At 48.7% G+C, this 15,470-nt stretch overlaps 1 protein-coding gene across 9 annotated transcripts in view; it reads right to left on the bottom strand.

The window, feature by feature from the left end:
- The window catches only part of Lar (tyrosine-protein phosphatase Lar), a 211,325-nt gene that overhangs the window by 65,602 nt on the left and 130,253 nt on the right, over positions 1–15,470 (bottom strand). For 8 of the 9 annotated variants that reach the window (XM_076689199.1, XM_034324873.2, XM_034324872.2 and 5 more), the window contains exons 4-5: positions 6,959–7,090; positions 4,722–4,880 (exon numbers count right to left, since the gene is read on the bottom strand). In XM_076689199.1, the coding sequence (XP_076545314.1) occupies positions 4,722–4,880; positions 6,959–7,090 (291 nt within the window). Of the gene's footprint in view, positions 1–4,721; positions 4,881–6,958; positions 7,091–13,756; positions 14,823–15,470 lie in introns of those variants that run through there. The other variant, XM_034324877.2, reaches the window with a different exon arrangement.

Genomic DNA, 15,470 nt, shown 5'->3' with positions numbered 1-15,470 from the left:
CCCTTCGAGTTGTTATTCCCGCTCGGTCGGAAGTTGATTTAAAGTCTTTTCTCTTCCCCGTTTGGCGAACGTTCCCCAAGATAGAAAGGGTTTCGCCTCTGCGCGATGCGAAACTTCCAGTTCCGCTCTCTCATCCTGGATCAGCGTTTAATCGTGGCTTCTTTCTCTCAGAGATAGGTACATACAATGTATAAGCGTGTACATAATATAATATATAGAGACAGATACAGATTCGCGGTCCGTCGATGTTTTTCCCCTCTGCGCGTTTCGTTAATCCCCTTCGCCTCGGCGTTTTCCTTTTTTATCCATTATCTTCTCCTTCGGGATTTTCAATGTCTATCTCGAACGAGCTCCTCGCTTCGTCTCGTTATTTCGATCCCACCAGCCAGCCACCATCTCCGATGAAATTAAGCTGTAGCTCGACCAGCCGGTAGTAGGAATTTCGAAAGATGGCTCGATTCGGTGGAGAGCGGGCTTCGATGGTAAGGCCATCGACGAGTTCATCGAGGGTGGAACGATTGGAAGAATTAATATCGATCGCGGGTTATTTCAGGAAGCCGGAAAGGATGGCTAAAGAACGTTTCGCTCGTCCAAGGAATATCTGGTCGTCGAGGAAGATGATGCGACGTAGCAACGGTGTATGGAATTTGATCGGGATTTCGAGTTGGAAACGCGAAACGAATCGCCTTCCCTAGCAAACACCTTCCTTATCCATTTAAGAAGAGGAGAAGAAAGAAATCCGCGAGGACAAGGGAAGCAACCGGTGTGGAAAAGAGAACAGGCCCGGAAAACGACAAAAGAGTCTCTTGCTCGAAGCGTAAACGCTGTTGATTCTTTTCCTTTTCTCTTTTTCCCTTTTTCCCCCCTCGAACGGAGTAAATATTGACCGTTCCGCGCCTCCGGGCTTCTACGTCGGTTCTCTTCGGCCTTCAAAGAATCCTCTTTCTTCCGTCGCGTCGTGGTTGTCGTAGATGTCGTGGCAATGGTCCGAAACGTTAAACGCTAATTAGGATGGCGAAGCAAAACGTTCGAACGTTCCACTCGAGCCCTCTCGAGGGATCAAGTTCGACGACGCGATCCTCCGGTCCGCCCCTTCGACGGACTTGAACTTTCAAAGACTCGTTTTTCCGCGTAGCTTTGGTCGCGCTTCGCATTAAAACCTTTGACTCGAGCAAAGTTTCGCGTTCAATCTTCGCGAAGGATAGAAGGAAAAAGCGGTAGACAGGCTCGCTTTCTTTCCGATGCTTTTCTCCTCGAGTTCGAGGAAAGTCACAGACGAGAACGATTCGAGGAGAAAAGTCAAAGGAAAGCAAAAGAGCACGGCCGACGAAGGTTCCTTGATTCGGACTCGTTAATTAAGCATTCGGTTCGATCTAGAATCTAGGGAGTATCGAGGATGTCGCGTTTTCCTTGGAACCAGTCGAATTTCCGCCAGTTTACAGGGCGGAACGAACCGTTTTCGATTCCAAAGCTTCCTCGTTTTCCGGCTTAACCGAGCGTCCGAATGAGCGGTTTTCTTCGTCCGGTAGTTTGCACCCGACAGCTTTGTTCCTTTTCGTATTTCTCGTTGACTCGTTCGCCAAGAGAATCGCCGGCCGAAAGAATTATTTCGTGGGAATTTCACGAACGGTAGACGCGACAGTAAAGTTTTGCCGTTTCGATGCCGGGCGTAACTCGAAGTAGATAGTTCCCCGTGCGAGAGGCAACGGGAACCGAAGATGCCACTTAGCTCTGCTGCAAATTTAATTTCCGCCTGCTGCGGGACTCGAAATTAGGCTAATGCTACGGCAGGGACTATATGCCCTTTATGGAAGGAGAGGAGAGGCCGACGCGGTGCTACGGCATCCGACAAACCGATGCGACGCGCCCTGTCTCGTATCTCGCTCCTCGAGCAGGACAACGAGCAACTTCCGATTGAAAATTCATCCGAAACGTCGAGCGAAAAGTTGCTTCCAACGTCGCTTTATGACGAGGCGAGAAACAAACTAGATTTCCGATAACGGCGAGTTACTTTCATCTCGTTTGACAGTCCGAGATGTCAATTAGCACGGATATAACTGAAATTCGCAAGGAAAAGGAAAACGATAACGAAGAAGGGAAAAGCAACTTCGATTCTTGCGGCGGACCAATCAGACACCGTTTGCATTTTCCCGTCCGGATGAGAACGGGCAGCAACGAGAGATTTTTCTTTTCGCGGACAACTCCCACGCCGAATATCCTCGCGAACAAGGAAATTAGTATTCCAACGAGGCTCCGGTATCGTTATCTGATCTCGTCCGTACTCGGCACTGCAAACTGGCGAAGCACCGATGCTATCTTCCCCGTTCGAGGAAACCTTTAACGTCCACAGTACCCCCCGCTTTCTCGTGTTAAGTTTTACGATACGAGCCGCGAAAATACCGGATTCCCTTGGATATTTCCACGCGCGAAAAACGATTTCCCAAACGCCGCCAAGTTGCGAAGCACGTACCAGACAGGCGTCGTGGAGCGTTGCATCGCGATTCTTCTAATCTTTATCGCTTTGCAATTTTCATCCTTCGAAGCTCTTACTCGTGAATCTTCACCGGTGGAATCAACCAAGCGAGTGGAACGCGTCGCCCTCGAGTTCCTTTCTGACCGCCCATGGTTATCGATTGTTTCGCTACTATCCCGTGTAATTTTAACCGCATTCACCGATGTTATGTTGTTACATTATTGCATCATTACATGCTTGGCGTAATCGCATTATCCGAATCCAACCTCGTTACGAGCTAGCAGGTATTTATCGCGGCGATGCGTTCGATAACGAGACGCGTATGGCTTACGTACGTTCGGGCGCCGAAATATTCGAGCGGGCCCATTACGCGGCTGACTCCATTTCGCTGTGAAACTATACCGTTCCAGCCCGAGACTCTCCAGACGCGTATTTTTCAACCGCTCGAATTAAATGCTCCGCTTATCCGACTGGTGGAGAAAAATTCGTTCAACTTTTAAACTCTTCGCTTCGCGCAAGTAGATTTCGCGAACAAAAACAAAAACAAAGCCATGGATGGGGCGCGGGCGGGGCGAGCGAGGGAAAAAAAATCTGTGAAAAAAACGGGAGGTTCTTCGCGCGATGGTGCACGGCTCGATGATTAATCGCGCGCGACTTCTCGAGGAGAGAGAGAAAATAAAAAAAAAAAATAAAAAAAAAAATGCTTCACTCGCGACGGCCGAGCTCCTCGATTTTAGTTTGTCGCTTACGGTCGGCAACCGCACCCCTTTCGCGGATATCCTTCGCCAGCGAAACTTCGATTTATACCGTGCCGAGCCCCGACCGGTACGTCGAAAAGTTGGCAGCCCGTTTAATTAAGGAACTTTTGTCCACTCGACAAGATCGGCCGGACAAAGTAGAATTTCCCTGGAAACTAGGCGACCCGATGCGTAAGCGAAAAATCCGGCTGCTCCGATGATTATTATCGGTTCGATGAGAAATCGATGCGCGAATCACGAGTCTCGAGGCGTTAATTATTTTCAGAGGATCGCGCGAGCCCGCGGCAGTAAAAAGAAACGAAAGCCGTGCTCGCTTCTGAAAAGGCACCGAGAGAGAAAGAGATGAGGCGAACGGGTAGGAGAGGGTGAACGAGGGTGGGAGAAGAGAGCGAAGGAATTTACCCGACGGCTGGGGAACGCGTATTATTGCACCTGTGGGAAAACGATCACCTGACTGAATCAACTTTATAACAAATAAATTGAAATCACCGGCGAATTTGAGAGATCCGAGCGAATATCCGTGATTTACGAGGAACTGGATGGCGCCGGATGGCAACGGCATTGACACGAAATAGTCGGCAATTGAGGGTGAAAAAAAGGAAGGGAAGGAAGAATGAGAAGAAAAAAGAAGAAAATCCCGATGAATTTCGAGCGTTGAACTGCAGCGATGCAAACAGGAACGAGGAGAGCGGTCGGCATGGTAAGAGTTTGGGGATGAGGGATGAAATGGGGAAAGAGGAAGAGGAGAGAAGCTTCAAAATGGTAGTAGGTTCTTTCTCTTTTTCTGAAGGAAGAATACGAGAAATTGCGAGCAAAAATATCCGTGAGGCAAAGTTGGAATCGAATTAAAAAGCTGGCCAAGCCAATTAAGGCGTTTCGCGGAAGTTTAAGAGATTCTTCCCGGAAAAGGGTAAGCTTTCCGGGCGCACGGCGCGGCCCGGTGGTCGTTTCTTCTTCATCTTTTTTTTTTTTCTTTCTTTCCTTTCTTCTATTACGTCGCCTTCCGCCTGGTCGCCGAACTGGGCGCCATTAAGCTGTTCGCTCTTCCGTATAAATAGAAAGAGAAAAAGAGATCGCTCTGTCGGATCGGAGTGCGAAAGAAGAAAGGCTTCGTTTAATTTCAACAAAATTTAGCTCGTTATCTTGCCGCGTCGTTCGCGGATTTTTCGATCGTTTCTTTTTTCCTTTCACCCCTGTGACAGACCTAGTACACGATCCTTCCCCTTACTTCGTCGCCGTGAAAACGGTCGCGAATCAGTTATTCACCTAAGGTTCTCACCCGTCACCCTACTAATAGTTACGTGTTCTGAGCGATCAGCTGGTTCGAGCAGACAGCAGCTGCAGATACTCAAGCTTTCGTTAAATATTAAATTTCGTCTACTCCGTTAGCCTCGATAACGCTAATAGCTGTCGGACGATAACGGCGTGGATAGAAAATAGCTAACTAAGCTCGTATCAAAATAAGGTTTCAGCATGCTGCTGGTACTTACCTTCGTAGACTTTGAGCTGAGCCTCGGCTGACACCGCGTCTCCGACTCCATTCTCGGCCACACACTCGTACAGGGTGCTGTCACGGGTCGATCTAACAGGTTCGATCCGTAGTAAAGCTCCGTTATCATAGTTGTGCACCAGGTACCGTGACTGCGACGCTGCGGCACAACACGAAAGATTGAGGCGAACGAGGAAAAATAGAAGGACGAGGTAATGGCGCGGCGCAGGGAATACGCGTCCTCTAGGTAGAGAGAACGATCGACGACTATTACTCTATTTCGTGGTTCGAGAAAAGTACGAACGAACACTCTGGGTCGAGGGAATTCGATAAAAACGAATGTATAGTTTCTTCAGTCATAATAATGTTACTACCAAAGCACTGTTTATCAACGCAAATACGACGCATGACACGCATATTCTTACCTTCTTCTCTTGCTGTGACCTGTTCGTGTGTCTTCTCATTACAAACTTATCACTCACTATCATTCCTTGGTTCATTACGTATGCACTTGTGGTTGACATTCGTACAATTTAATTACGTCAGGGGTTTGACTTCTCTCTCCGTTGAAAAACAGACCGATTTCTTTGCTTTAATTCACAAGACGTTAGCTGCCTGATAGGGCCACTTAGATAAATGTTTCGACTTTTGGTTTTACCTCCTTTTCAGGTATTTTAGTTTAGAATTATAAAGAGACAAATTATCATTAAAAAAAAAAAAAAAAAAAAAAAATGGGGACCAAGGATTTGAACCGAGGACCTTTAGATTGCGAGTCATGCGTTTAACCACGGAGCGGATCCATGACTCTGAGGTCATCGGTTCAAATCCTTGGTTCCCGAAAAAATTTTTTTTTTTTATGATAATTTTTATGTAATAGTTATTCAAAAAGAGACAAGTTATCATTAAAAAAAAAAAAAAAAAAAAAAATGTTGGGAACCAAGAATTTAAACCGTGGATCTCTAGATTGCGAGTTGTATGTTCAGAATGTAAAGAGTAACTAACTGTAATTGTTAATATCTTTTAAACAATTAGCCGTCTGCCCCAAAAAGGGGGTATAGGCGTGTCCAGCTCGACGAGCTCTACAAGCTGGCAAAGTTTCATTAATAAGTGAGTGTAACACTTGGGTAGTTCCCCTTGTTAGACAACCGCGCGTTATTCAAATATTGTGAGAACAGATCTATAGTTTTAACCTATCTGATTGTTTTGTATTGCAAATATAAACAGTTTAGTTTTGTTCGTTGTTGTTATTATTCGTAATAGAAAGCACAAGCACCACTCCCCGGCGCAACAATATCATGTACCTACCGTAAAAGGGTTCGTCCCGTATAATTTAAATAAATAAATACAGGCGGCTACCAGATCTGGTGGGCGCATCGATTCGAACGGTTCTTCGTATCTGACGAGCGTTCCACGCGATCGCGACTAACTTTGTCACGCGTCGTTATCTCCGTTTCGCTGGATTAGCGAATTTCAGCGTCGCGAACCGGTTGGAAATCGGGGACAATCGGTAGGAGAATAAAAGCGACCGCTCGCTGTTAACCGGTACGATTTTTCGCCGCGCTGCAACCTTCGAACGGTTAATCGGGCTGCAGCGCTCTCTCTCCGAATAGATTTCGATTCCGAGTGGACGAGTTGGTGGCCGAGCGTGATTCCAGCTCGTCCACCAACTCGATTAACGTGGAAGCTTTCGAAATTCACGCGGCAGGACTTCTCAAAAATCGGATATCGTCGAAACGAGTTCATCTAACGAGGACGTACAAACACGCGGCTCTAGAATTTACGCTCGACGAAAGCGACGGCTGAGATTATCGAATCTTCTCCCTGAAGAGAGCGGACAAGGAAGATGAAGTGAGGGAGGGAGGGAGAAAATTTCGGTATCTACTTTAGCAAGTATCGCGAGGAAACTGGGAGTGCTGGCAATCTGGCCAGTTTCGGTAACTCCTGAAACCGGACCGTCCTTAGCCGTGTATCCGTATTCGCGTAGCAGCCGGCGTTTCCGATTCGGTCGAGCGCAAAATTTACTTCCGAAGAAAGGAAAACGTCTCGTAATCGTGAAAGTGGAACCGGAAACGAGAACTTAAACGAGAGAAAAGTCGAAGGGTAGCGTTAATTTCAATACGATTTCCATCCATTTCGTTCGCGTTACTCGAAAGGGGGTTGCTTACAGCAAAGGGGGTTGGTGAAAAGTTACGAAAGCGAGTATACACCGAAATGAAAAGGCGAGGAGCGAAAACTTACGAGAAACTCTCTTTCCGTTCTTCCTCCAGTGGATCTGAGGCGGTGGTGCTCCCTCTGCGGTGCAGTAGAAACTCGCTATTCCGCCTGCCTTCACCTGCTGCGACTGTGGCCTCACCAGAATCGTCGGCGGACCTGCGAAAAATATCAAGGGAAACCTTTGATTAGACTCGAATCCTACCGTAGACCGACTCCCTTTTCCAAGACCACCGTTGCTCTCCAACTTTACAAGGGAAAGGGAGACGGGAATTTGTTGAAAAGCGTCTACCGTCTGTCTGTAGTTGGCCTAAACGAATTACCAGGAGAGGAAACGATGGCCGATCGAAAGGAAAGGAGAAACGGTTCGAATCGCGAATTTACCAACGCTAAACTGTTTCTTCGTACCAGCTCGGACACGTTTCGTTCGAACGGAATGGTCGTTAACGCGGAGGAAAATTCCGAGCTGGCTCGACACGCTTTTACCGAACGGTAAAGAGAGGGTGGTGGTTCCAAGATGGATAGAGCCGGTGCGATCCTTTGTCGAGTTGACGGTAGTTTCTTCTGGTCCATCCCAGCTGTACCAACACCGTTCTACCGGAAACGAAAGGACCGGACCAAGAGTCGTGCTATTTGGGGCAAGACTACCGGCCAAGTATTAAATTGGCCTCGAAAGTTTGCGATCGCACGGATCGTTTATGGCCACTCTTCCATGGATCGCCGATTCCAACGGAAACCATTTTACTCTTTCGCTTCTTAAAGCGCTGTCGAATCTCCGGTCGAAAACAAACTCCATCGACGGCAAATGGTCGTGGTTCGTCGGCGAAAGGAATAGGAAAAGAAGAAGAATCGAACGTTTCCCTTTGTTCCGTGAAATTTTTCTGTACGTTTAAACCGAAACGTTGTTCCGCAAAGCAAATATATAGGGTTTACCGTGGAAGGGAGGAGAGATCGGTTGAATGCGAACGCGAACCCACTAATCTATCGAGTGTGCATCGTGCGCGAAAACTGTGAAGCACGGGGACGCGGAACGCAATTTAAAGTAAATATTATTCCATCGGCGAACCGTCGATAATTTTTGATCGAATCGCTCGTTCGAGATTATTGCTATCCGGTGGGGTCGCATTGTGGCTGGACGCGCGACAATTATCATACCGAAATAGTTGGTAACTGGTGCATTAATCGGACACGCTCGCGGCATACGGGACGAAGGATGGATTTTTAAATATTTCAAACGGAACGGATGCTGATTGAAACGGGATAACGACCTCACGTCGAGAGTGAAACGAATTTCATAAAATTCTTCCGCCTCGCTTCAAAACACTTTTCACAGTGTACATGCTGTATTTATTTAAAGTGACCACGTATTCCCAATCGCAATTTTTGATACAGCGTTAAAGGGTTGTCCCTTGAATTACGACTACGATACCTTTGCGTTTACCGTGAAATACCGTTAATGGTTACATCGATAGTTGATTAAATTGAAAGGGTCGCAAAGCGTTGTTTCGAAAGGGGGCGCGACACGATTCGGTAATTGCGTTTCGCTAATTTTTCCAAAGCGACATGAAAGAAATTGCGCGACCTCGTTAACGGTGTTGATATATAGGGAGAAACGTTTGGAAAAAGGAAAAATTTCGGGCGCGTGCCGACGCGTCTCTTCGTCCAACGCGAGAGTAAAAGGAAAGAGTAAGAATAAACGCCGCGTCGCGGAACGCTGGTGAAAATTAGATCGCGATACTCGAGGCACGTCGGGTAGTCGCGTCACTGCCGCGAAATGAATGGCGGACCGTTTTCCTTGCTCTCTCAGTCCAACGGCTGGAAAATAGCGAACTTCGCGGAAAAGGCAATGATCTTTGTTGAAGGCAAGGACCGTTTTGCGCCTAGGAAGAATTCGACATTAGTTACGCTCGGAGTGTCGCGAGCAAAAATCGGCCGTTCTTCGTTCATGGAAATATTTGCCCCGAAAGTTTGTAATAACGAAGGATCGCGCGAGCCGATCGTGGTCCGTGTAAAAACGGTCCAGCCCGTATCTCATACTTAAAGTTTATACCGGTTTGGCAGGAACTCTGCGAGCGGAGGCGAGGCGAAGCTGGAGAAAAAGTTTCGCTTGCGGCGAGCTCGCCTCTATTACGCTTTATAGCCTGCCGCGACGTAATTGAAAAAGTAGCCGATAACGGAGCAATCTGCATGAGATTTGAATAAAATTACGCGTTACCTACTGCCGAACGTATTACGGAATCGATCGCGGCATCGCTCTTTGCGACATTAACTTCCCTTACGAAAACGTTCGCGGTACCGTACAGATTTTTCATTCAAATCAACCGTTTGCCAATTAATTCCGAAACCTTTGAGAGCGGGCACGCGATTCCTTCCAAGTAGATGCGGATGGAAAGCAGCCGGTTTGGTCAGACACGCAATCAGTCGCAGCGTCGCGGTCGCGTCGATGCCATTTTGCTCTGGGCATCGATTGTAAACACGGTAGTTTACGCAGCCACTATGGATTTCCATGGACGAACCGATGATATTCGGTGGCAGGGAAAAGGGGAGACGAGAGAGTCGTCCGCGTCGGCGTCGCTGACAGAAACGTCAGAGGGGAACACGGTTGCTGCACTCGCCACCCGCGTCCAGTGTACATTACGAGAACGCGAGTTTATTATAAATAATTGCGCGGACCTTACTCGAATTTTAGCAAATATCGTATCGAAATCAGAGGCCGATCGCTCGGAGCAGATCGTGGTTTGCGCGTGATCGAAAACTCTCGGGGTCGAGAACGGGGCAAATATTAATTTAAATGGGTTTTCAACCCCACTGTCCGCTAGGCTGGCGTATCAACGGGGGAGCAGCAGCCGGTTCGCTTTTCGAAAGCTTCGCCGCGTTTTCTACCCGTTTGTACGAGCACAATGCGCCAACAATGGGAAATAGAATCCCCCCCGATCGCGCGGATTAAATAATGAAAATTTTCCGCCGTTCTCCAGCGAACCATGAAATTGAATTTATATGCCGAAGAACCGTCATTGGCGTTTAAGTGTTATTGCTCGCCACCCCGTTGCGATCTCTCTCACCCTTCTCCCTTTTCGCTCGCCATACGTTTCCAACGTCGACTTGAAGCGCGACCAGAACGTACGATCCATCTCGGGACGCCGCGCGGCCAATCGAACGATATAAATATCAAAACGAAGAGAATCGCAGTTTTTAGCTTGACCGAGGTCAGCTCGAAATAGCTGGCCTGCCCCTTTTCGTCCGCGAGAAACACGGGTCAACAAATTTCGATCAATGCTTCCTATTCGTCTCTCGAAAAGAGGCAAACAATTTCTGTACCTTTTCGGAAGGATCCGAATGTTGGTTTTTCAAAATTGTCAAAATTCGCGCACAACCAGAAAAGTCGCGTTCGCGAAATTCCCATAAACGAATCGTCGCTACAGCTCAGCCTCGATGGCTGGTGTCGGATACGCTCGAATATGAGATTTCAAGATTTCAATTCGGATCTGTTGTTCGTGACCGCGTTTAATTGAATTCCGGGATTTTTAAAGCGAACGCGAGATAGGCGGTCTCGCGCGACCACGATGATTTCGCGCAGCTGGAAAAATTGCAATTTATTTCTTTGGAATTAAAGCGTCTATTGCTTGATAACTTTGTCCTCGTCGCTCGACGCGTCCGACCCCGATGCTTTTATTCTACCCTTCCTCAGCGGGAGCTCTATCATCGCGAACGCGTCCCTTTCTTCCTAAGCAGTTACTTCTTTTATCCTTTCCTTTTTTCGCGATAAAGTTACGCTTCTGAAAAGAACGTCCAGCGTCTGCCGAGGCAGTTGCGATTTGTTGGTCGCGGATTATCCGCACCTCGCGTTTCTTTAACGAGATAAGTAACGCAAAACCGACCATCTTCGCTGACAAAGGCAGAAAAAAATGCTTCCCTCGTCGAGGGAAAACGCGACAAGAAAGGCGACTCGTTCTTTATTCCCGTTTCGCGTTTCCTTCTACTTTACTTCGACGATCGCGAAAACTGCAACGTTGTTCCGTCGTTAATCGCGTTCGACCAATCGATCCAGCTAATCGAGGACGAATTCGTTTCGCGCGACAGACAGGCAGATGGCCGGAATACCGATTCGCAACTTTGGAATTCCTGTTCGCGACGCGGCAGCCGTCCCCGTGTTCAAAGTATATATCACGGGGATGCATGTTCGCGAGTGCATCGAGGCCGGGCGTCGCAGTTGCATCGAAACTGGGCTGCGGCTGTGGGGCTGCGAGCAAACACGCGCAATACAAGCTAGTACCAGCCTATACGAACATTTGTATGCGCTTACGCGATCAGCCGAAAGGAAGAGACGAGGGCGAGGGCGAGGGCGTGGACGTATCCTATACATATAGACGTATCCCACGGAATAGCACGGTTTGGCTTCGATACGTATGCAAAGCGATCGCGTTTAACCAACTTCTCGTCGAGAATTTCCATTAGCCGAGAAGGTCCGCACAGATTCGGGGACAATGGCGAGGATGTTTGGATGTCGACTGTTTCGGCGAGATCGAGCCGTCGCTGTCGCGTCGAACGATTTCGAATCAACGCGTCTGGTAGCGCGAATAATTCAATTTGAATATGGATGCACAGTACGGCGCGAGAGGCTCGAAAATCCGATCTCGCGATAATTTAGCGAGTGTTTCTTCGCGAGCAATTCGATACCCTGCCACGGTCGGGGTTACAAAACGGAGTCGGAGTCGAAGTCACGGGGTTGGCGTCTATCTCCTGCTCTTAACAGGGTCTCCACGGGTCTATATAACGGTGGGCGCCGAGACGGTACGCGACGCAACCGAGAACGCCCGCAGGACCTGCACTAAATTTATGCAAATGCATGCCGGCAATATTCTAAATAAGTAGCTTCACCCCTGACTCCGTACACCTTGCACCCTCGGTGCCTGCGGTGCTATCGCCAACTTCTAGCCCGGCTGTGTAAATTCGACCGACCGACCAGCCAACTAACCGACTCGACGACCGTTCATGCGAGCGTTTCGCTTCGACTGACTACGAAACGACGCGACGCGACAAGAACCGGCATCGAGGCGGAAAGAAACCGCGAAACGACGTCGACCGGCGATCCGACGAATTCCAAAGGAAACTCGAATCTCTTTCTCCTCGTCGTCGATTCGCGTGCCTTTGAAATTTTCATTTCTAGAAACACAGACTCTGGCGATGAAGCCGCGGTAACGCGTATCCGCGGCGAAAGCACTGTATCCGTGAGAGCGGTTTCGTATCTCGTTTTTAGCCGAGCCGGCCAAGTTTGGCCGAATGCAAGTCTGCCGGCGCAGCTGCTCGTAACTGGCTTTTAACGCTAATAGTGCTTTCAGACCCATTTAAAGAGCATTTACGAAACGTAGAAGAACGCGAAACTTTAGTACGTTCCGTGCTTTGCGATCTTTTTACTCCGTCTGCGATACTCGGGAAATTAAATTCGCTGGAGACCGAGTTTACCTTTGCTCGAGGACGGCATCGAATATGCACCTTCGTCCTCGTCTCCGTGGTATTCGAATTTATCGCGACAGCGGACCGGAATGGACGGGAATATCGGGAACGGGAAGGAAATTCGGCGAGTCGAAAAGTAGGCGTACGATGGAGAGGCACGCGCAGCATAGATTAGAAAGGTTCTGGCGCAGGTGACACGCCGCCATCGGGCTAATCAGCACTCAGCGTTTTAACGCGGTTAATTGTCCTTCAATTAGCCGCGCTCGCGGCACCGTGACTTTCTTGCTCCTGTTCCGTGAAACTTTCGCAATCGTCCCTCGTAGCGTTGTGCGCGCAATTAGCCAGTACCGAGTCCTCTCGCGCATTAAGAAGACCCGTAAAAACCGCGCCAAGATGTACGGAGGAAAATTACGCAAAGATAAAGTCCAAGTTATACCGTCGTTAGAGAGTGACGGACTCTTCTTCGCTCTCTATCCACTAGTCGAGTATCTTTTCGTGGTAGAAATTACAGGAGGAGACAGTTTTCGTGACCTTAATGCGTTACCGTCGCCTGTTACTCTCGCGGTGCCGACTTGGGCGCGGCGGGAGCCAAGTCGATAGGCCGCTAGCAAAATTTATCGTCTATATCTCGTTATAAAATAGGTTGGTACACGCTCCGGGGGCAGGTGATCGAGCAGCATGAGGCTGGAAACGGGAACGCGACTCGAAAGAAATAGGAGGGGGAAAAAAAAAGAGCTGGCCAGCTTGAAATTCGATTTCGCGATGCAGCCTCGGTTCGACGACGATATCGACTGGCCGTTCGAAGGACGGTTCGCGAATAAATCATGGAATCGATTCCGATAGGTAGTCGGTGCCGCCATAAATAAAATGCGCTAGATATCGTAGATGGACGCGGTACCCGAAAGAGGGGAGAAACAAATGACAGCGTATAAGCGGGCAGAAACATTCGAAAGTTGGTCCGTGCCACGCTCGACACGGCTTGTGCGCGCGGAATTTGAAATTCAAAGCGTGCGGAGAACTCCCGATAAGAGCCCCCGCGCTAGCTGGAAAAATACACATTAGCGGATTTGAAATTTAGATCGGTTACGGTCATCCAAGCGAAATTGAGTACCGACCCTCGAAAACAGACCGATTTACGGCGGTTTTCCGCGAGCCTAACGAGGCCCTTCAAACGAGGCACGCGAAAGAAATTCTCCTCCAGACGTCTTTCCTTTTCCTTCTCCTTTCCCTTTCTCCTCTATTTTTCCCTCTTTCTCTTTGCTCTTTTCCATCTTGCCATCCAACCCTGCTCTTTTTACTCTATTTCCCTCATCGAGCCTTCGATAAATCTAGACTCGAACAGGGCGCATTTGACGCGACGCTCGTACTTACTTGTCATGTATGTGATGTACTGCGAGTCGCTGATGTTTCCTGAAAAAATCTCGTTGAGTCGAGTCTCGTACGGTCGCGGAGAACGCTTCGTGGGCACGGAAGATTCGCTACGACGCTTGTTTCCGGCGTAATTCGAGTACTGCGATTAATTGTTCGTCTCGACGCTTAATCAAGTTTGATCGTAACTTTTATTCGGAACATTCGTGCCGATGCGTCGCAAAACGGGGAAACATTTGCGAGCGCGTAAAGGTAGAAGGTAAACGCGTGGAAACGAGGAGGAGGACCATTCCCGAGGCGGTGACCCAGTCGAGTATCGCGAAAGCTCTCGGAAGAGCGTGAAACTGCGAGGAAATTGCGTACGCGTTTACCTCAAGCACGCGTTCCCAGTCGGAACGCTCGAAAGACTGACGGTCGCCTCGAGGACGCGTTGTTTTCACATTAAATATGTATTATTCGTTCCTTTGTTCGCGAGTCTTTATTATTCCTTAAGCTTCCCTCCATTCTCATCATCGTCGTCGCCTTTTATCGCGTTGAAAGGTACGAATCGCTAATTGCACTGTCTCGGATGCGATACGACAGGTAAGTGGTAAAGTAAGTTTGAAAAAGAACTATAACTCGCCGCGTAATAAACGCGGTGTTCCTGCTTTATCTCGAAGCAGCTACCAGTGTTTTTCTAGTGTACGCAGCTTACACCACCGAACACCCTCAACCGTCCCGATCTTTCTCCCCTGACGTCCACCTATTAGTTAACCGTTTCACCGATTTTTTCCTCTTCGCTCGAGATACGGCAGCTCCTCGATAACTCTCGGATCGGGGCCGTGCACCATCGACATTATTCTTCGCGAGCAGCCGGCCATGCATCTCTTCGCGGTTTGAAAAATTTCCCGACCTCGACGGATCGCGACGCGACGCGACGTGACGCTTTTTGATCTGGCTGCTCGTTTCGAAAGCGAGTCACGAAATTTCGGCCGATCGTCGCTGCGGGAACGCAGAAACAGCGAAAGAAACTTTCGAGCGATCGCTACTCGATATTTAAATAGGACCGTCGTGTATCAACGTCGTTACCTCGCGAGCACGTTGATATCGTAACTGGCCATCCGCGTACAGCTGACCCATATACCGTCCGTTATAATACAAGGAGCATGCCGTACAAACAGAGGGAGGTAGAGAGAGAGAGAGATTTGTATCTCGATCACGAGCGCGGAGGGTTATTTTCACGAGGGTAAACGATCGTACGTATAACGACTACGGTGCGCGAACATCGATTCCATTCGTTTCGTTTCGTTTCGTTTCGTTTGTCCGACGTACGTTCGTTTCTGTTTATTTTTCATCGGAAACCGACGGCGTACGCTCGTATCGAATTTGACACCAACGGAACGGCCGCGGTCGATTTTTCCATTTTTCCACCGTTTTTCTTTCCATCGACCACCGAGACCGTCGAATTCAAAACGCTCAAGCAACTTTGCTGTGATATCGGCCGAAACGCGGACGAGACGTTGCCACGCGATCAAACCGAATCAAATATCGAGGCATCGCTGCGACACGACGCGACGCGACGCGACGGGGATGCGAGAATCGATATGGATATGGTGTTTGCGATCAGGGCGGTGAAAAAGGATTCGTCTGGACACAGATCGAGTGCAGGGTCGTTTTCAACGACACGGAATAATTCACGAGAAAATGGCAACGCGAACGCGGATACGTTATGATCCGT

The sequence above is a fragment of the Osmia lignaria genome, chromosome 7, assembly GCF_051020975.1.
Source record: "Osmia lignaria lignaria isolate PbOS001 chromosome 7, iyOsmLign1, whole genome shotgun sequence".
NCBI lineage: Eukaryota > Metazoa > Arthropoda > Insecta > Hymenoptera > Megachilidae > Osmia > Osmia lignaria.
This window is presented reverse-complemented; position numbering and strand designations above follow the sequence as displayed.